This window comes from Myotis yumanensis, unplaced genomic scaffold, assembly GCF_028538775.1.
Source record: "Myotis yumanensis isolate MYYU_CA2020_CCGP unplaced genomic scaffold, mMyoYum1.0.hap1 SCAF_12, whole genome shotgun sequence".
Lineage (NCBI taxonomy): Eukaryota > Metazoa > Chordata > Mammalia > Chiroptera > Vespertilionidae > Myotis > Myotis yumanensis.
The window spans coordinates 346,132-367,129 of record NW_027223763.1 but is presented as its reverse complement, the minus strand read 5'-3'; the positions used below and the strand labels follow the sequence as shown (position 1 = coordinate 367,129).

Here is a 20,998-nt window from a genome sequence, read left to right as displayed (position 1 = left end):
GGGCATCTGCAGTGAAAAATGTTCCCCTGAACGCACGCAGGAGTGTCAGCCACTCCGAACCCAGACCTGGCCGACCACCAGACCCATGGCACCCCGACACTCGGCCCGACATTCCCAGGCCAGGAGGTGGAAGGGCTCAGCCGCCCAACCCTTCCTTCATTACTGCTCCCCCAGGGAGAAAAATGCTAATCTGACTGAAACCTAAATAATTGAATTAATTAATTAATTAGGATTTACTTTCTCCGTTGGGAGAGAACACAAGGGGAGACCTCAAACCACTGTAATTCTTCACATTTCCTTTGCTTCCCCTCCCTGAGGGAGATGGGATTCCCCCCGCTGGGGAGAGGATCACCCCCTTGGAGAGAGCAGGGCTGAGGGCACCTGGCCAGACGCAGGCCCACGAAGCAGGGCTGGCAGTGCCCCCTGGGTTGCACAGTCCCCTCGTGACCTCGAGGCCGCCACAGGCCCCAGGTTGTGCAAAGCCAGCCCCAGGCTCCACACGACCCTGAACCCTTCCTGGGGGCCTGCATTAAGGCTGCCCCTGTATAGTCTCCTATCGCACCTGGAGGAGAGGGTGCACTGCAAGGCTGCAAACTTCATTTTATACCGTTTTATGAATGCAAATTACACACCTCTTGGGGATATATGAATGCTTTGTTTTTCCTGTTTCTGGGTGCATTATGGGAAGGGCCACCAGAGCCACCAGAGGCTGGCCACCCTCCTGCTCCCTTAACGGAAGGGGAACTGGAAGGGAGGCACCAAGTGTCACATACTTGTCAGGAGGCACCTGGAGGGTTGAGTTGTGAACATACCTTCCTGGTCCTGATGGCCTCAGCAGTGGCACCAACAGCCCACATGCCAGGGCTGCCTGCACCTAGGGCCACAGGAGGGAGGACGGGGAGTCCCCGGGCAAATGTTCTCTCCCTGTGGGGCTAGGAGTCCAGACCAAGTGTCGGGAGGTCCCCCTGAGGCTGAGGGAGACAGCTCCAGGCCCCTCCCTGCCTCTGCGGAGTCCCCGCCTGGGCGTGCCCTGGTTTGTGGAGCCTCGCTCCACTCTCTGCCTCCACCTGCACACGACCTTCTCCCTGTGTGTTCACGGCGCTGCCTCCTTCCCCGCAGGTGGGGCCAGGTCCACCTGATGACCTTGCTGTACCGTGCCTCTAACAGCGGTCACATCCCAAGATCCTGGGCTTTGGACTTGAGCATCTCAGCACAGGTGACATGGGATACGCAGGGTCACCCCCAGGGCTTGGGCCCCCTATCCACCTGCTCATACCCATCATCGTGGTACTCCCTCACGTTCCCCTAACCATACATCAGGCTTCCAGGAGCCCAGAGCAACGCCAGGGCCTGTCCCGCTCGCTGTCCCCACGCACCCAGGACGTGGTGTGTGCTGGAGCTGGGAACTACAGGGCCTCACGGAAAAGGCAGTGCCACCTCCTCCCCACGGTGGAGGGGGGCTGTTTGGCTCCTCCATCCTCCTGGGTCAGCCTGTCCATCATCACTCAGACCGCCTGGGGTTGTGAGCCAGGACTGCCCTGTGGTTCCCCTCGAGCTCCTGAGCAAGCACAGGTTTGCTCCTGCCTGGCCTGTCCTCACTGCATTCTCCATCCTGCACCACCGCATGGCCGGCAACTGGGCCACGAAGGGGTGGACACTGCTTCCTGCCAGAGCCCATGCCGGCCCCGGGCTCTGCCCCTCATGGAGGGATGGGGAGAGCGGGGGGACGCCTCAGAGTGGGTGTCAGCATAAGTGCCAAGACCCCGTCACCCCAAACCTAACCCTGGGGTCTCCAGCCCTGTGGTCAGGGCTGCCCTTTCTGGAACACTTGACTCTGGCCAGATGACCCCAAGTAGCTCATGCCCAGCTGCCCCTGGGACACAAGTGACTCAGGCAGAACTGCTTGCTACCTCCCCTTCGTTAGGTCCTTCCGAATTTTGGAGGCAAAATGCTCTTGAAAAGGCTAAATTCTGTAGATGTGCCCGGGGGGCTGGGGGCTGTACCTGTTGACTAGGGCAGACACTCCACACTTCTTTGGGGCCCATTTGACCTAAAACAGCCCCTCAGTACCCGTGAGGAACCCGTGCAGGGAGGGCCACTCTGGGGGGTATTCCAGCAGCCGCCAGGCCCCAAACCCCGTGTCATCCGCTGTCTCTGGAGAGGACGGCAGATGGCACCGTGGAAGCCGCAGGGAGTGGATCCAGGTCCGAGCGCCAGCTGGCAGCTCCGGAGTCCCTGGTCCGGGCACAGGAAGGAGAAGCTGGGCGGCCTGGTCTTGTCTTCGTGCAGGGCTGCAGGGCATCTGTGCTTCATGGCGAAGCACATGAAGGGGGCGGCCCCGAGCCAGAGACCTCTGCTGTGCCCTGGTGTGAAAGGCACAGGATTGCTCCAACCAGAGCCACCACCCGGCTGCTCCACCGGCGCCCACGGGCCTGTCTTGCTGGGGACTGGCCGCCCCCAGGCAGCACTGCTGCTCCGGCCCTACCAGGCCTGCTTCTCCACAGTCTGAGAAGCACCGAGCCAGCCCCCGGGCCGTGCTGGGCTCTGCCCTACGTGCAGGTCAGGACTGTAGCCCCCGCTACCCCCCGCCCCGCACCCCGCAGGCAAGGCAGTGCCCCAGGAGGAAACAGACACAGCAGAAAACCGCCTGCGCAGCTCTCTCCGCCACAGCTTCAGGGGCCTCTGTCTGCACATCCTCGCTCAGTGGAGGGGGGTGAGCACCCAGCCGGGCTCCCTGAGTGCAGGTGGGCAGGTGCGGCTGCTTCCAAAGAGAAGTTTAAAAACACACCTGACAACCAACTCTTTCAGCAATAAGTAATGAGCAGATTCAAAAAAGGGGGGACTTGCTTTCTCATTCTAAATTATGGGCGGTTTCTTTAAAAAGCGGCCAGCCCCGGCCAAGGTCAGTTGGTTGGAGCATCGTCCAGATGCTCCCAAGCTGAACTTCAGTCCCTGGTCAGGGCACTGGAGGAGTCAGCCAATGAATGCATAAGGAAGTGAACAAACCGAAGTTTCTCTCGCATGCTCTCTCTCTCACTACCTCTCTCTGAAATCAATAAATTAAATTAAATTAGAAAAAAAAGGAAGTGGCCAGAGGCAGCCGGGCGATGCTTCAACCCTGCCATCGCAGCCTGGGTTGGGCACCCGGCTCCAGGGACCGCAAGGACAATGAGAACACGAGGTTCTGCCAACCCAACGTTGAAGTGGCGGCACCGAGCGCCCAGGTGAGTGCAAACGGGCCACTTGCTGGTATGAATGATGACCAGGCTGCAGAGAAGGCAGGAGGGGAGTTTATTCATGGAAGGAAGTCGCCCTGAACCCTCTGCCTGACCGAGTGCCTGTGCTAACACTGGGCTGGAACATGCGACCTCCAAAGGGTAGCCCACGGGCCCGGGCTGTTCAAGTAGCCTTTCAAGAACCTGAAGGGGCCCCGGGGCGCACCTCCCCCATAGCCCCAGGTCTGTAAACACTGTGGGGGCTGGGCTGCACCTGGCACACCAGGAACAGAGCATCTACGCAGTGAGGTCAAAGCAGGACAATCAGGGCTGGGTGCAGGGGTTGGGGGTGGGGGCAGGGCAGAAGCCCCTCCAGCCCTGGCCCCACCCCTCTCAGCCCACGGACCCAGGGTCTTCACACTGTCCACAAGTGGCTGAGAGTTAAAAGGGCCCCTCCCCGGGGCCGCTGGGGCAGTGGAGATGCAGGCGCCGCCTACGTGCGGTTCATGGTCTGGAAGATCCTGGAGATCTGCAGCATGACCGGCCCCGTCTCTGGGTCATTCATCCACTGGGTGCTGTTCAGGGGGTTCTCGAGCATGTCCTCAAACGCTGTGGGGACAGAGCCAGGCGGAGTGAGCCGCTGCCCCTCCACGCGCACACATGCACGCACACGCAATGTGTACACACTCATACGCACGTGCACACACACGTGCACACAGTCACGCACACAACACGTGTGTACAATGTGTACACATGCATAAATGTGCACACACGCGCACACCCAACACACACGCGTGCATGCACTGGAGAAAGTCTCCACAGCTGCTTAGTACAGACGCGGGCTGGGCACCCACCGAGACCCCCGGCCCCACCACACTGTCTGACCTGCTGTCACACCAGCAGCTCTGCGGTCAGAGGGCAGCGACCCAGCTCTGCAGGGAGCCCGGGCCTGTGTGCTCACCGGACACCAAGTCTGGAAAGCAATTTGGCAACAGCTACCAGGAATCTTAAAAATAGTCAGGCCATGACTCAGTGATTCCAGTTCCAATCAGATGCGAAAGGACTTACATATAAAGACATTGTTGCAAGTACGATAACATCACGTTGGGAAACTGTACGTGCTCATCTCAAGAAGGTGACTTTAAAGAAACAGCACGCTAACAATGCACCTGAGCAGCTCTGTAACACGAGAACTCTGACTTTCTAAAGTTTTGCAAAACTGTTTTCTCCAAAACCACAGGTGCCTCCAGCAAAAGCTCTGGGCCACAGCAGCCCTGGCCCCGGGGAGATGGGTCAGACCCTGTCCCCCAGTGCACGCACGCGCGCTCCCCCCTCAAATCAATAAATGTGTTCTCAGGTTTAAAAAATAAAATAAAATTGTTTTAAAATATAAATAAGCAAAAGTATCAGGCAAGTCTGAACAGGAGCCTGAGGGAAGCCGTGTGCTGGGGCGCAGAGTCGGCTCAGGCCCACGGACCTGGAGCCACAAAGCAAACCCTGGTGAGGTCGCACAGAGGGAAAGAGCAGCGAAACGGAGGTGCTTTCAGGGCTCCAAGCTCAGCACCCAGACTGGGGGAAGGGAGCTTCCTTAACCGACCAAGTATAGCGTGAAAAATCACCAACCACCGGCGGCTGGTGGCAGCCTCAAAGACAGCCCTTCCGAAAAGGCTGGGAGAGCCAGGCCGCGTCCCTGCCAGGGGAGGGGAGCCGGAGGTGCTCCAGGGCAGGACCAGGGCCCACACAGAGCACAGAGATGAGCTCAGCAAGACGCTCACCGAGGGCAGAACTGTGTACAGAGAAGCCCCGCCCCCTCTCGCACACCTTCCCGACCCTGGACCACAGGGCTTCCGTGTCATCAACGAGACACAGCCAACTGCACTGGACCCAGGACCTGCGTCCGTGGGAGTGAGGAAGGCGGGGCCGGTAAGACCAAGAGGAACTCCCGGGGGAACAAGGAGAACAACCTGCCAGAGAGGCCAAAATCGAGCCGACAGCCTTTCGGGGCTGAGGGCCTGGGAGTGCTGGCCTCCAGGGGGGCTCGGCCTTGAGGGTCAGGGAGACAGCAGCGACCACAAGCACCTGGGCCTGCCAGGCGACCAGTGCCCTCCCATGTGCTGGGGAGCACGGGGTTCTGAGCGCTGCACCCTCCTCCCTGCACACGCCCTGCATGCATACGCCCGGCCCTAGGTCCCTGCCCAGACCCCGCGTGTGTGCCCCGGAGGGCGGGCATGAGAATGAGCAGGGTAGCCCTGACAGGGGCCGTGTGAGCCCCCCCACCCCGCCGCCACCCCACCTCACCCCCCGCCCCGGGACAAGAGCAGAACGGAGCCGTGGTGCCCTGGCTTCAGAAGGGCTTGGCTCCAGGAGACTCAGTGCCTACAGCCAGGTGGGCCCAGACGCGTTCCACTCACAGCAGGCACTGCACACAGGCTGCCTGGACAATGCACACGTGACAACACGCCCAGAAACAGCAGAGCCGAGGACCTGGGCGCTCTGTAGGGAGGGCGCCCAGTGGCTCTGAGGGCCTGGAACGCTCTTGGCTTTTTAAATACAGTGTTTTTTTAAGCCGAAGGCAAGATGCAAGCTTATTAGTTCCCTTGTACCTGGAGGACCACTGTGCTGGGTGTGCCCTCCCTGCACCTGGAGGACCACTGTGCAGGTTTTCAGAGTGTGGGGGTCAGCGCACAGGAGCTGGTCCACCACGAGCAGAGCCCGATCCCGGCCCCACAGTGACGCAGGCAGCAGCACACGGAGGGCCCACGTGCGCAGGGACCGCTCTGGGCTGGGCTGTGGCGTCTATCACGCAGGAACATCTGGGTATTCTGGGCGGGTCCCATGGGCAGCGCAGGGGAGGCACACGTACCGAGCAGTGTTTTGGGGTTGGTGAGGCCCAGCTGCACAACGGGGTTATCCAGGATGGCTTGGAAGAGGGGGCTGTTGGGGTCGATGCCCTTGTCCAGCTCCTCGGGGGAGGGCTTCCGGTCCCCCAGCAGCCACTCACACTGCAAGCAAAAGCGCAGCCGTCAGCCCTGGACGGTCACCACCCAACAGGCCCCGCTGACTGGGAGAGGCCTTCCCGGGAGAGCAAAGCCCCGACTCGGGGCGCTGTAGGAGGGAGGGCCCCCCGGCCTTCTGAGCGCGGCCACTGCCCCGTTGCTGAACGGGTGCAGCGCCTGCCCGAGTGCTGGGAGGAGAGAAAGAAATGCGGGCACTGGGGAGGTGGCCTGGGGCGTGAGCATTCCCGTGACCGACTCGTGACCGCTGGCTCTGCCACCCGAAGGGACGAGCCAGCCACCGCTGACACACCCAGGCAGTGCCGTCAGCAGCCGGGGTGTTCGCTGAACGGGACCCAGCCCAGAACTTGTCTAACAAAGCGAATGGGTTAGAGCCCAGAATCCCGAGTACTTAAACTTTTCATACAATCAGAATCTACCCACTGTCTCACTTTAAAAGCGAAACAGCGGCCTGCCTGCGAGCCCCCCAGGAGCCTGCCGACATGGGGCGCCGCCGCGGCCCTTGCCCTTGTACTCACAGCGGCGCTCTGCTGGTTGTTGCTCACTCTCAGGGCGTCCATCACCTCCTTCTCGTCGAAGCCCATCTCCATGAGGGAAATGACGGCCTAAGAAGAAGCCACAGGCCCTCAATGCCGTGCACTGGGACCCGGATCGTGCGGACCTGGTCCACGGGCTAACTTAGCAGAGGCTTCACCCAGCACCACGGTCCACTTCACAGCTGTCTCCTCACAGGCTTCCTGACACTGAGGGACAAGGCCAGGAAGGCAGAGGGCGCCTGCCCTGGGGACAGACCGCGGGGACGGGACGCCACTCACCCCAGGGCCAGAGGGGCCAGGCTCGCCTCAGAGCCCTCAGTGAGCTCCGTGGTTGTCGGGGTACAACCGCCTCACCACCCAGGCAGGCCCTAACGTCCTCGCTTTCGACTGCCCCCACATATTGTCTGAGGCGCTGGGCCTGTGGGCACAGGTGCTGCCGTGTGGGGTGGCCTTTGCGGCGCGCTGGCCTGGCCTGGGTGTCAGAGGCTCCAGAGAACTCGGGAAAGAGCCTGTGGAGCCCACCTGCTCTGTGAGCTCACAAGCCAGTGTTTTCTTTACATACATTTTTCTTGATTTTAGAGAAAGGAAGGGAGAGGAACAGAGAGAGACCCAAACATCAATGATCCCGTCCTGGGGATCGAGCCCACAACCCGGGCATGTCCCCCGACCGGGAACCTGACCCCTGGGTGCACGGGATGATGCGCAACCATGGAGCCATGCCAGCCGCAGCCTTGAGCCAGGACTTCCTCCTCCCAGGCTCTTCACTGGCTCTGGCCCCTCCTAGCTCCAGGCCCATCATGAATGACTGGAGAAGTCCTCAGTGTCGCGCACAATCACCAGGAACCCACTGCTGAATCAGGACAGGGTGGCCTCTTCCACTAACGTCACAGACTGTCCTCCATCTTGGCCGGGAAGAGATGCCCAAACGTCCAGGCGGTGACACAGGGACGCCCGCCATTCTCACGGGAGCACCGGGCAGGGTCCTGGCACCAGGGCTGCCCGTCTGCACACGGCACACTTGCTGGACCTTCCCCCGACTGGACAGATCAGGGAGAGGCCGACGCCCGGCCCTCAGACCCCGCCCCTCGTTTACAACTGCTCTAGGAGGAACATCTACGAGGGTTTCCACCACTCAGAGGTGAACCCCCACAGCTCACAGGCCCTGGTTACGCGACAAGGACCTGCTGTGGGTTCAGCAGGTGGCAGATGTGCTGACTGGCTGCTCAGAGGAAACAGCCTCCGGGACCCAGTGAGGACTGAGAGCGGCCCCAGGGCTGGCGGCTCGGCTCAGCGCGTGGCCCAGGCAATGCCACCCAAGGGGACAGCGGCGGGTCTCCCTGGCAGGACACGTACCCGAGCGTCAGCCCGAAATGCCCTTTTCCTTCGGATCTTCTTGAAGATTTCTGTGAGCTCATCTCTGGCCTCCTCATCGTCCTCGCTGGAGCCGGCAGCAGCCTCGGCCGAAGCTTCAGCCCCTGTGGTACCCGGCGAGGTGTGGCCTGGAAGCGGCGTGTCTATGGCGGGGTCGTCCGCGTGCTCAATCAGCCACTCCATGGCTTGAGGAACTGACATGCTGAAAGGTAAGAAGCCTTTCCAACACGTCCAGGTGTCCTGAGGCCCTTTCCCTCCCTCAGGACAAGCCCTGCAATGGGAGGAGCCTCGAGCAGGTGCTGCCGACCCCCTGCAGTGAGGCCTCCACTCAGGCCTGTGGGGGCCGGGCCAGACCACAGAACCCTTGTGAGCAAAAGGAGCCTGAGGGCTCAGGACCAGGGAAGAGGAAGGTGGCCACGGCCCGTCCTCTGGCTGACGGACCGTCTCAGCTCTGACGTCCACGAGGACACGTAACCAGAGACAGGGACTGAGGACTGTTAGCGACCACACGGCCCTCCCCCTGGGGCGCCCCCCTCCCCACTCACGAAGCAAGGCCGTCTCCCCAGAGCGAGCCGAGTTCTGACCTGCACACGTGGTGCCAGGCCAGGGACTGCGGGGCTGGCGTTAACTCACACATGGACCTGACTCAGGGAGTGTGGGACAGGGAGTCACCACAGGGCAGACCCTCGACCAGCCCCGGGCGGGCCCCACGTACTGGTTCAGCCGAAGCGCCTTCACGGCCCTGCTCTCGGGGAAGCCCATCTCCGTGAGCTGCCGCAGGGCCGTCTCGTCCACCCGCTCCTCCTCGTCCTCATCCAGCATCGCTGTGGACGACATGTGGCCGGTGAGGGGCCCTGGCAGGGCCGTCCACGAGGGGTGCTTCCCAGGCACCCCTTGGAGTTCTAGGGTCTCGTCTGAGCCCCAAAGGTTGGTGATGACTCTGCCGGGCCTTGGGACACCTGAGGCGCCCGTCAGCTCTCTCGTAGGAACAGGAATGTGGGTGAGCAGTTCCCCGCCCACGTCTACTGAGCAGAGACAGCAGCCTGGGCAGCTTCAGCTTCAGGCTGTGGGGAGCAGACGCCCGGATGTGGGGACACGCCACCCACTCGCACGTACCGTTGGCCTTTGTAAATAACTCCACGGCGCCGGGGCTTAGCGCCAGCAGCTTCTGCGCCACCTCGATGAGGGACAGCAGGATCTTCCGCAGCTCCGTCTGGAACTGCAGGGAAGGGTGGGAAGAGGGTGAGCAGGGGAGGGTGTCTCAGGGCTCTGAGCCGGGGGGAGGGGTCCCGTCCCTGGGACCTGCACCTTGGACGGGACTGGGAACCGGCCATCCCTTCCCACAACCAGCCTCAGCCACCGTGTGAGACACCACGTGGGGACACACCCAGGAGACAGTGCCAGGGCCCCAGGCCCTGCTCAACACGGCACCCTGGACAGAACCCAAAAGAGGCCACTGCTACAGTGGAGCAGGGCTGTGGCAGTGCCGAGACGGGATCGACGGGGCGCCCACCCTGCAGGGCACAGGCGCCCGAGGGCCGGGCACGCCCAGAGGAAGGCGCTGCTCCCTCACTTACGACCTCCAAGGCGAAGTCCCCGAGACCCTGTCAGACCTTGTCTAGGTTCCTGCCAAACTCGGGACAAAACTCGGGCACTGAAGCACCCATCCTTCCAGCCCGGGCTTCGGTGTCTTTTAAACCTTTTACTTCAAAAAAACTTCAGGTTTACAGAAAAGTTGCAAAAAGTACACCGAGCTCCAGTATCCCTGTCACCCAGCCTCCCCAGTTCTTTCAAGAACTTCTGGGCCGACCCACAGTGGTGACCTACCCCCCCGCAATGGTGACGAGGACCCCCGCCCTCCCCCCCGCAGTGGTGACGAGGACCCCCGCCCTCCCCCCCGCAATGGTGACGAGGACCCCGGCCCTCTCCACAGTGGTGACGAGGACCCCCGCCCTCCCCCCCACAGTGGTGACGAGGACCCCCGCCCTCCCCACAGTGGTGACGAGGACCCCCGCCCCCCCCCACAATGGTGACGAGGACCCCCGCCCTCCCCACAATGGTGACGAGGACCCCCGCCCTCCCCACAATGGTGACGAGGACCCCCGCCCTCCCCACAGTGGTGACGAGGACCCCCGCCCTCCCCACAGTGGTGACGAGGACCCCTGCCCCCCCCCCCACAGTGGTGACGAGGACCCCCGCCCTCCCCCCCCCAGTGGTGACGAGGACCCCCGCCCTCCCCCCCCCACAGTGGTGACGAGGACCCCCGCCCTCCCCATAGTGGTGACGAGGACCCCCGCACCCCCCACACAGTGGTGACGAGGACCCCCCGCCCCCCCCCCGCAGTGGTGACGAGGACCCCTGCCCCCCCCCCCGCAGTGGTGACGAGGACCCCTGCCCTCCCCCCCACAGTGGTGACGAGGACCCCCGCCCTCCCCCCCCGCAGTGGTGACGAGGACCCCCGCCCCCCCCCCCCGCAGTGGTGACGAGGACCCCTGCCCTCCCCCCCACAGTGGTGACGAGGACCCCCGCCCTCCCCCCCGCAGTGGTGACGAGGACCCCCGCCCTCCCCCCGAGCAGCGCTCACATCTCGGAGGCTGGTCTGCACCACAGCCCGGTCCATGTTGCAGGAGGGCAGGCCGGCCGTGGCTCGGACGATCGCATCTCTGTCGGGGGCTTTCTGCTCTTGTTTTTTCTACACAGAAACGGAATCAGAGTCAGAAGTTAACGTGAGGGCAACTGTGGCAAGATCATGCAAGTGGGACAGACAGAGCCTGACCCGGGACAGTGGGTCCTCTCTGGGAGCTGGAGAAGGTTCCGGAGGGCTCTGTGCCACCCTCACAAACAGACCACGTGCCGTTCAGGACGCAAGCACCGCAATCCCCACTCCGTAATCAGCAGTGGCAGGACAGGGGCAGCGCAGGCTCCCCTCGAGGCCACGGCTGGGCTGGGGAGCGGCCAACCTCTGAGGAACACAGATCTGGGTCCCACGAGCCACGGGAAACTCACCTTTTGCTCCTTCTGACCCGCCCCCCACGCAAGGGAAAAGGAATAGACGGCAGAACTGATGAGAAAAATAGGGCAGGAAACGAACCGGATGACGGCACGGACTAACTCTGAGACCGAGCGCACGGAGGGAGCAGCCCCCGTGGCCAGGCCAGAGCAGGGGCACAGCAGGGGCAGGACGACCTCCTCCACCAGCCTGCTCACCCCGATGCCCGGCCTCTGAGCAGGATGAACTCACTCTGGGGCCGGTCTGTCCCCGGCACAGCCACTTTAAGAAAAGGCGCCCGGCCCTGGCCGGTTTGGCTCAGTGGATAGAGTGTCAGCCTGCAGACTGAAGGGTCCCGGGTTCGATTCCAGTCAAGAGCACATGCCCAGGTTGTGGGCTCAATCCCCAGGAGTGGGCGTACAAGAAGCAGCCAATCAACGATTCTCTCTCATCATTGATGTTTCTATCTCGCTTTCCCTCTCCCTTCCTCTCTGAAATCAATACAAATATATTTTAAAAAATAAAAAAATAAAGAAGGTGCCCATTGGTGGGCCCGACCTAACCAGGCTGGCCTTGGGCCAGAGGGAGGCAGCCCAGGAGATGCTCTGCTGCAGGCTCTGAGGATACCGGGCTGTGTGGCAGGCACACAGCAGCCCCAGGAGCTGAGAGCAGCCCCAGCTGACGCCAGGAAGGAGTCGGCTTCTCAGCCCCTCAACTGTGAGCCACCAGACGCGGACCTGGCAGCCTGGGAGTCGCGGTTTTGCTGGGAAGTCTGGGCAGTGATTGGTGCAACCGGACGCAGATGCAGACCTAGAGGCTCAGAGGCCGACACAGGAGGGTCCGATGGGGGAGGGGAAGGCCGGGCTGCACACAGGCCTGGAGGCAGCTGGAGCAGACGACCTGGAGGGCACCCCCTGGGAAGTGAGCTGGCAGGGCCTCACACCCGGACCCCGCTTTCAGACGGGTATACCAATTCTGGTGAGGAAGTGAAAAATCAGTGATATGCCCGCAGGAACCAGACAAAACGACGAGGCAGCTCCTGGCGCTCGGAAGAGGGAGCTGCATGACCGGCTGATCTGGGTGCGTTTACTCGGAGGGAAGAGGCGGCTTACTGACAGCACTGAGACCTGACTCTGCTTCAGAGCGCCGTGATCTGACCCCAGGGGCGGGGCGGGGGGACCAGATCTTCTGGAGCCAACAGGGTGACACCGATCGCGGGGGTGGAGCTGGGGGAGCGTTAGGGGAACAGGTGAATGAGGTCCGCGGCTGTGGCCTCCAGGATGCCTGGCAGGTGGGGAGCAGGCTACCTTTCCTAGGAGATTCATGGCACTATTGGACTTCTACGATGCCTGCTCTTCACTTAAAACGAATAATAACCCATAAAACATACCAACATCACAACGTTCATGCAGAGAAAGGGGCTGCAGGTGGCAGCGAGCTGGCGGAGGCTGAGGACGGCCGTCCGCCCACAGCTCCCGACGCGGCAGACCTGCAGGCAGAGGCAGGCCCAGGCCTGTCTCCCAGAGATGGGCTGAGCGGCCTGCGGGGGGGGCAGCTGTGCTGGCAGATAAGAAGGGCCCCTCCCTCGCCGCCCTCCCAGGAGACCCTGCAGCAGTGCCGTGCCCTCCCGGCCCCATGCCCAGCCGCGTCGGCCTGCTTCCTCCCAGGGAACGCTCTCCCCAGCACTTCAGAGCGTGAATAAGAAACTCTGTGTCTGAAGATGAGGAAGGAAAAGCTGTGAAGTTAATGTGGCTTGGCACCAGGCACAGGTCTGGACAGGGGCCACATGTACCGGCCTCCTGCACGCAGCACGCAGCTTCGGGCGGCTGTGCACGCCTGCTGAGTTGAGGTCCCAGAGCGAAGGCGCAGGTGCATGCGAATCCCAGGGACCTCGGGTTCCGCCCCAAGATGCAGATCAGACAGGCACGGGCCCTCCAGGAGTTCATCAGTGACGCCGACACGCACCCCGTCCCTCTGGAGTGGTGAACGTGCCCCCCACCCCATGTGTACCCCTTGTTTTGTGGGGTGTGGTCAGCGACGACCTGAGCTGTCAGCACAGGTTTGGGGCACACACGGCACACAGTGAATTTGCTGGGGACTCGGCACGTAGGCTCCACCACGAGAACATCCACACGCTCCTCCCCGCTCCAGCCTAAACGCAGAGCCAGGTGGTCCAGGGCCAGTCACGTGACCAGCAACCGGCCAGGCCTCGGTCACTCAGCTCAGCCCAGACAGAACCCCTTGTGCCCACTTCGCCTGCCTGTGAACGACTGGCACACGGAACGTGTGTCCCCGAAGGCTGGGGGAAGTGGGGGGGCCTCTCACTCACAAAGCTCTCAGTCCCACTGTGAGGCTCACCTTTTCCTCGGCCGAGACGTCGGCCATCTTAGGAAGCGGAGATGGAGCTCGCTTTTTCACCAACAGCAGGACATCTAGGGAGAAACAGCCGTCAAGCTGGTTATGGTTTCATGTCCACAAAGTAGCCGCTGGCCACGGACAGAGAAGCAGGGCTCCCCCGGGGCCTCCTGCCCAGGCGTCCACACCAGCCCGCCTTCCCTCAGTGCTCACGTCTGCACGCCCCTGGCTCACACACAGGCTCCAGGCTCGGCAAGAGCCGGCTGTGGGTCACAGAGGTCACCGGTGCCCAGGAGGCACACTCAGCGCCTCCCCACAACCGTGCAGAAAACTGGGGGGAATCGTGCACAATGTTCTCATTTCAAGGGGCCACTGGAAGTCTGGGAGGTTGGAGGCGCAGTCCGTTCGGCCACAGCCCAGCATGAGGTCAACTCCCACCTGGTTCTGGCCTTGACCTCCACACTCGATGGGGTCAGCAAACGCTTCCAGTGCTTTCAGGACAGATTTAAGGGCATCCAGGATCCAGACCACCCTTTGAGATAGAAAACCAAGGTTTCGCCCGGCATGTGTGGCTCAGTGGTTGAGTGTCAACCTATGAACCAGGAGGTCACGGTTCGATTCCTGGTCAGGGCACATGCCTGGATTTCAGGGTCGATCTCCAGTGTCGGGTGTGCAGGAGGCAGCCGATCAATGATTCTCTCTCATCATTGATGTTTCTCTCTCTCTCTCCCTTCCTCTCTGAAATCAATAAAAATATTTTTTTTTTAAAGAAAGAAAACCAAGGTTTCTTCCCCAAATGCCTCTGGACAGAGAACAGTGAGTGAGCGACAGAGGGTGTGTAGAGGAGGAGCAGCTCCCGGGGGCTGAAGCAGCCGCCAGACATCCCAGCAGCCTGAATGGAGCGGCCGCTCTGGACACCTGCGTTCTGCTTCGAAACAGGATTTACAATGGAGTCACCTTTCCCTTCGGACGGACGCTGCCTGTTCACGTCCAGTTTCCTTGTTCTCACAAACATCCCGCCACGCACGCTGATTTGAGTAAAGGGAGAAGACGAGCCGGTCTCCCGCTCCGACCGGACGTGGCCACTGAGGGCCTCTCCTCTGGGCCCGCCCGCCAGGGCTCCCGAGGCGCTTACCGTGGTCCTGGACGTTCTCCTCCGCGATGGTCTTGGCGTCACTCAGCACCCGCTTGGAAGCAGCGTGGATCAGCTTGTGTTGGGTGACACTTTTGGGGTCTTCTAAGCTCCCATGAGCACACTCGGGGGAAAATCAAATATTTCAAGACAGAAAACAAATAAATAGTAATGTTAGCAAGAGAGAGCCTGAACCACAAGCCACAAGGAACCTCACGGGCTTCCTCACCAGCCCAGCAATGAAATGCCACCACCCCAGCCCCGGCCGAGACCTGTCCACCACCCCAGCCCGGGACCGCGACCTGTCCACCACCCCAGCCCCGGCCTCGACCTGTCCACCACCCCAGCCCCGGCCGAGATCTGTCCACCACCCCAGCCCCGGCCGCGACCTGTCCACCACCCAGCCCCGGCCTCGATCTGTCCACCACCCAGCCCCGGCCGAGATCTGTCCACCACACCAGCCCGGGACCTCGACCTGTCCACCACCCCAGCCCCGGCCCGTGATCTGTCCACCACCCCAGCCCCGGCCCTCGATCTGTCCACCACCCCAGCCCCAGCTGTGATCTGTCCACCACCCCAGCCCCAGCTGTGATCTGTCCACCAAAGCCCCGGCCTCGATCTATCCACCACCCGCCGAGGGCCCTGAAACGGACGAGCCAACAGGAAACACTCTGTGGCGATCAGGGGCAGTGCCAGTCGCTTCCCTCTGGTCTGGGAAGACCCGAGGAGTCATTTTAACATGGAAACAGCAGGCCCTTGTGTCCTGAGGATCTGAGGGTCTAAGTATGACTGTGCGCTTGCTTTTCTTTCTCACACAGAAAGGGAGCGAGAGAGACGGCGCAGAGAAGCTGGCCCACAGGGAGGCCCAGCAGGGCCTGACCACCACATGCCCGCAAATCCCCACCGAGAAGACACCTGCAGGCAGCTCCGCCCTGGCTCACCAAGCGACAGCCAGAGACCCCAAAGCTGCAGGTGCTGTTGGGGGGCCTCTCCGGGAAGACCAGAGGGACACAGTGGACCAGGGCTGGAACTCCAGAACACAGTGGGGGAATGGGACAACTGAAGACCCGCCTCCCGCCCGTGGAAGGCACTGGAGACAGTGTAAGGAGCAGGACAGACCAGCAGTGTGCCCCAACGCACACACGCCCCTTGCCCTCCCCACACTGGAGCCACAGCCCCCAGGCCCCTGCCCTCCTCTTCTAGGCCTGCCGTCAACCCCACCAGGGCCTCTGCACACAGCAGGCATGGCCTGTGGTGACGTGCACCCTCACCGCCCCGGATGGCGGGTCCAGAGCTCTCTGCTGCTTCTCATCACCAGCAGCTCACCTTCCCTGAGGAGCCAGCAAACACTGGCAGCCCTGGCGTGGAGATGTGGGAGCATGAGCTGCTCACCTGCACCACCAGGGGGGCACCCGGCACACCAGACACGGCACCCACCTGCCAACTGCGGCCCTTCCCTGAGTCAGAGCCCGGCTGAGCAGAGTGGGCACACCTGGGCACTTGAGGCAGGACCCACAGACGTCTCTGCAGCCCAGGCTGACACCCTGCGGCTCTGAACACAGAGGGAACATGTCCTTGCCCCTGTGGCTTCCCCATCAGGTGGGGGTATGAGCACCAGGAAGCAGCACCAGGCCCTGCTCTCGGGCCCTCGGAGTACCTGCTGGCCGTGGCCGAGGGTGGGAGCACTGTCCAGGCTGGAGCAGCTGCAACAACACGCAGGACCTACCCAGCCCCGGGTCCTGGAACTCGAAGTCCCAGTCATCTAGCGCTGGACTGACCCCACAGGAAGCTTCCTCTCTCCCTCCTTGGCCCCGGGGGAAGCTTGAGGAGCAGCAGGAAGAAAGCCTCACACACACTGCACCGCTCGGGGGGGAGGGGGAGGCCACTGCACCGCTCGGCCCACTCTGCACCGCTCAGGGGGGAGGGGGAGGCCACTGCACCGCTCGGCGGGCACTGTCAGAGGAACTCAAGTCCCAGTCATCTAGCGCTGAACAGAGAAAGGGCCATGGAGGCCCCAGGGCCGCCATCCATGCCCAGAAAACTAGCCAGGCTCTGCCTCCAGAAACACTGGGTGTGCTTCCTCTCATTCCTAATTGTGCAGGCCAGTTGATTGGAATATAGTTCAGAATACAGTCCGTGAAGCACAGTTTTCCAAAACAACCCCTATACTGGTTCCTGAGAAACACTGTGCTCTGCAACACGCCAGGAGCACGCCAGGAGCACGCCAGGAGCACAACGTATGTGTGTGTGCGAGTCACCCACACAGGGCACGGGGGTTTCACTTGGTCAGAAGCATGAGCAAACCAAGGCACAGCCACAGAACGCCCTCAGAGCCCGTGGCCGGGCGGGGAGGCCGACACCTCCGAGCCTGCTTCTCCCCGGAGCAGAGGCGGAGCTTCCCTGGCACCTGCCGTAACTTGTCACTTGCAGACACACCTTCCCGTGACTGAGAAACGCCCCAGCCACCCCGGCAGGTGCCACGGGAGTTTACCAGACGGGCACACCCAGCACCTCACAGGGGCCATTTTCTTAAATGAAGCGCCCACGGACCTCGCACAAGACGGTTCCCTCTGTCCCTTCCTGAACTCCCAGGCAAGGGGGGCTGGAGCCCACGCTGAGATCCCCAGATCCCCGTCTGTGTAAAACCAAAGGGGAGTGGCAACCATGGGGCTAACTTCATTCAGATGATGGGAAGAGCCCTCCCTAGTAAAGCAGTACTGCCCTGGCCGGTGTGGCTCCGTTGGCTGAGTGTGTCCGAGGCACCGAAAGGCCACCGGTTCGATTCCTGGTGAGGGCACGTGCCCAGGTTGTGGGTCAGTCCCCAGTATGGGTGCCGATGGGAGGCAAGTGATCGGTGTTTCTCTTTCTCTCTCCCCCTCTCCATTCCTCTCTCTCTAAAATTAATAAAAACATTTTTTAAAAAATAAAGCAATCCAGCCCAGGAGAGGGGAGGGAGGAGGAAAGGGACACCAGCTGAGCACCCGCCTGGGAACCCCTGGGGGAGGAGCCTGAGCTCACACCCACCTCACTGCCCCTCAAGTCAGCAACGAGCTTCCAGGGTGACATCCAAGTGCTCAGCTGGAGAATTCCCTGGGCTGCCTCAGGCCTCTGACGGACAGCTCAGCCCGCAGGCCCTTCTTTGGCGTGACACTCCCCTGGGTCAGATCCTACCCGCCCCCCCCCCCCCCCCCCCAGCCTGCAGACTGGAATGACATCTCAATCTAAAGTAGGACAATGCCCCCCAAATCCCAAACGATACATCTCAGCAGCTGGGGCTCAGTCAAGCACCCTCACTTCCTGCTCCCCTTCATGAAATAAAGCTACAATAGTTACGTAAATCTACCCTCAGTGAGTGGAAATAAACGCCACGTGGGTTTACCCAGACTCCTCCCCACCCGGTCCGTCCCGGGACAGCTGACCTATTTCCATGTGTTCCTTGAATCCACACGTTTGCTCGGGCCCTAAGGGCCTGGCCCTGGACGTGTGGCTACAAACCCACCCCCGGGGAACTTCCTTCCTGGGGGGGGGGGGGGGGCGGGAGGGCACAGCACTGGTGCCGGGCTCTCAGGCAGGAACCCAGGGACACCCCCTCCTCTCGCCTCCTGCTGACCTGTGGTTTGCTAGAGGGTGACTGCGGAGGGAGGGGGTGCAGGGGAACAGGGTACAGAGGGATAAATGGTGACGGGAAAAATAAAATAAAGGGGAAAAATAAAAATGAAACACACACACCGACTGGGTCAGAAGAAAACCAAGAAAGTGGCCAAAACGTCCCTGCCCCTCAAGCACGGGAGCCCCCTCCTCCCGGCCGAGACTGGGGGTGGGGGTGAGGGGTCAGCGGGGGCAGGAGGCGCCGGCCGGCCCGGAACCACACCCGCCAGCGACTCTGGGCGGTCCCAGCTGGAGGTCCACCCCGAGGGCACAGCACCGTCCAACACAACGCCCGGCACAGGGCGGGCTCGCACCCCACAGGGACCTACCCTCCCGGGGGCAGTTCTCGGGGCGGCCAGTCCCCCCCGGGGGCAGTTCTCGGGGCGGCCAGTCCCTCCCGGGGGCAGTTCTCGAGGCGGCCAGTCCCTCCCGGGGGCAGTTCTCGGGGCGGCCAGTCCCTCCCCGGGGGCAGTTCTCGGGGCGGCCAGTCCCCCCCGGGGGCAGTTCTCGGGGCGGCCAGTCCCTCCCGGGGGCAGTTCTCGGGGCGGCCAGTCCCTCCCCGGGGGCAGTTCTCGGGGCGGCCAGTCCCCCCCGGGGGAGTGTGCGGACAAAGCCCGCGAACTGCCTCCAGCCCCGAGCGCCGGAGCCGCTGGCTGGGCGGCAGCATTTCCTGTGAATCAACTCACGGGCCCGCGAGGGGACCTTCCCCTGGGGCCTCCGCCGGCCCGGGTGAGGCCACGGGCAGCCGGGCGCTATTTTCGGTGACCCCGCCGCCAGGTCCCCGCGGCCGGCCAGCCAGCCGGACGCCGCGCCAGGGGCCGGCCCTGCGGGGAAGGCCGGGCGACCCCCGTCCTCCTCGGGCGCTCCGGCCCAGCTCGGGGAGCCGCCGAGGACTCGGGAACCTCCCGGACCCCAGTCAACACGCTGCTGGGCCCCCGGGCCTGCCCCGCGCGCCCTCCCTCTGCCAGCCTGTGTCCCGGGCCGCCCCCGCCTCCCGGGCCGTAGAAGTTACTCGGGAGGGCGGGACGGGGGCGCCCAGAGGCGCGGGGGTCGGGGAGGGGAGGCCGGGGAAGGGGCGGAGGGCGGAGGCCGGGGCCCGCCGGCCTCACCTGCTTGAGGCAGCGCTCCTTGAGCTGCTCCACGGAGGTGTCCTCGGTCGCCTCCTCCAGCCACTCGGCGCCGTCGGACGCGCAGATGTGCAGCCGCAGCACTTTGCCCGCGAAGATCTTCTCCTCCTGCACGAACATCGCGCCGCCGCCGCCGCCGCCGCCACTCGGGCCCTGAAGGTCACCGGGCAGGGCGGGCAGGGGCGGGGCCAGGCCTCCCGCGCGCTCGCTCGCTCGCGGGCCCCGCCGCCCCGCCCCGGCCCCGTCGGCCGGCCGCCTGTCACTCGCGGCGGTCTGAGCTGTCGCCTTGCTCCGCCGCCGAGCCGCCGGGGGCGCGCTGTTGCCGCTGCGCCGGAAGTGCGTCACAGGGCGCGCCTGGGCATGCTGGGATATGTGGTTCTTCGCATCCGGCTTGCATCCGCCGACGCGCCGGAAGTGCGTCATGGTATGCGCCTATAGCTTCCCGGGAGATGTAGTTCTCTTGCCGCTCCCTTCTTCCTGCACCTGCTTGCCTGCGCTTTGCAGCTCAGCGCCACTAGCCACGCGGGACCGTTGAGTTTGCTGTAAAATACACACCGGGTCTCCGAGAGTTAGGAGGAAAAAAACAATGTGAAATACTTTTTAAAATATATTTTTATTGTTGATAGTATTACAGATATCTCACATTCCCCCCTCTTTTTCCCCCTCCTCCAGCCCCTCCCCTCTCCCAGGTCTTCAGCACCCTATTGCCCGTGTCCATGGGCTGTGCATGTTAGTATATAAGTTCTTTGGTTTATCTCTTCTCGCCCCCCAACCCCACATTGAGGTGTGTCAGTCTGTTCCATGCCTCCCTGCTATGGGTCTTCAATGTTAAATACTTTAATGTTTTTATACTGACCCCCACCTTGAAATAGTACTTTGTATGTATTGGGTTAAGTAAAATATATTGACTTGATCTCACCTGTTTCTTTACACTTGTTAAAGAGGTGGTTTCTAGAAAACGTTAAATTGTGTGTGTGGCTGCTATTGTATTTCTCTTCGGAGACACTGGCCTTGAGCAGAGTTTCTCAAAGTGTGTTCCCCAGACCAGCAGCAGCAGTGGCAGCTGGGGCCTTGTCAGCCGTGCGGCGTCTGTTCCGAACCTCCCCTGTCCGGCCTCCGCTCTATCTGGCCTCTGCTCGGGTGCAGAGCCACTGACGAGACTCAGGCCGGCCTGTGGGCACCCATAGGAGCGGAAGCTGCCCAGGGCCTCCGTGCACACCCTCTCTGTGGGGTGACAAATGTCAGTGCTGCCACTGGGCCCGACCCCGACCAGGTGACCAACATTCACTCACTCGTTTCACTCCTTCAGAAACCTTGACTGAGCAGAGATGAGTTGGACACAGGACCCAGGACACAGAGATGAGTTGTCCCCGGGGGCTGGCAGTTTACGGGGAGCCCTCCCAGCACCTGTCACCCCAGGCATTTATTCTTCACACAGTTGGTACACACGTCCTCAGTTTCCCCAGGCGATCATTCCGACCACGTCCGAATTCAGTTTGTCTAGTGTTTACTCATTGCCGCCATGAGCCAGACCCGCTGCTCACGGAAAACAGTAATGATGGAGCTGGAGGCCAGGATACGCTCCTGGGAATGCGGGTCTCTCGCTGCTGG

The 20,998-nt window shown here is 62.3% G+C and overlaps 1 protein-coding gene across 1 annotated transcript; it reads right to left on the bottom strand.

Moving 5' to 3' along the window:
- Positions 1-3,272: 3,272 nt before the first annotated feature.
- On the bottom strand, positions 3,273-19,676 carry UBAC1 (UBA domain containing 1). The gene is made up of 10 exons (XM_070430203.1): positions 19,370-19,676; positions 14,616-14,736; positions 13,484-13,557; positions 10,721-10,828; positions 9,253-9,355; positions 8,852-8,960; positions 8,119-8,338; positions 6,748-6,834; positions 6,079-6,217; positions 3,273-3,824 (listed from the first exon to the last, which is right to left on the bottom strand). Exons 1-10 carry the CDS (start codon positions 19,505-19,507, stop codon positions 3,709-3,711), a joined length of 1,215 nt encoding a protein of 404 aa, XP_070286304.1. The 5' UTR covers positions 19,508-19,676; the 3' UTR covers positions 3,273-3,708.
- Between the last annotated feature and the right edge of the window lie 1,322 nt (positions 19,677-20,998).

Bases quoted from the DNA above. Each gene is read 5' to 3' on its own strand.
- UBAC1 (XM_070430203.1), bottom strand. From the start codon at position 19,507: ATGTTCGTGCAGGAGGAGAAGATCTTCGCGGGCAAAGTGCTGCGGCTG. The intron at 8,339-8,851 runs GTACGTGGGGCC...CTTACCTTTCAG, and splicing joins AAGGCGCTTCGGCTGAACCA to CATGTCAGTTCCTCAAGCCA. The intron at 6,835-8,118 runs GTACGTGTCCTG...GCTTCTTCTTAG, and splicing joins CATTTCGGGCTGACGCTCGG to GCCGTCATTTCCCTCATGGA.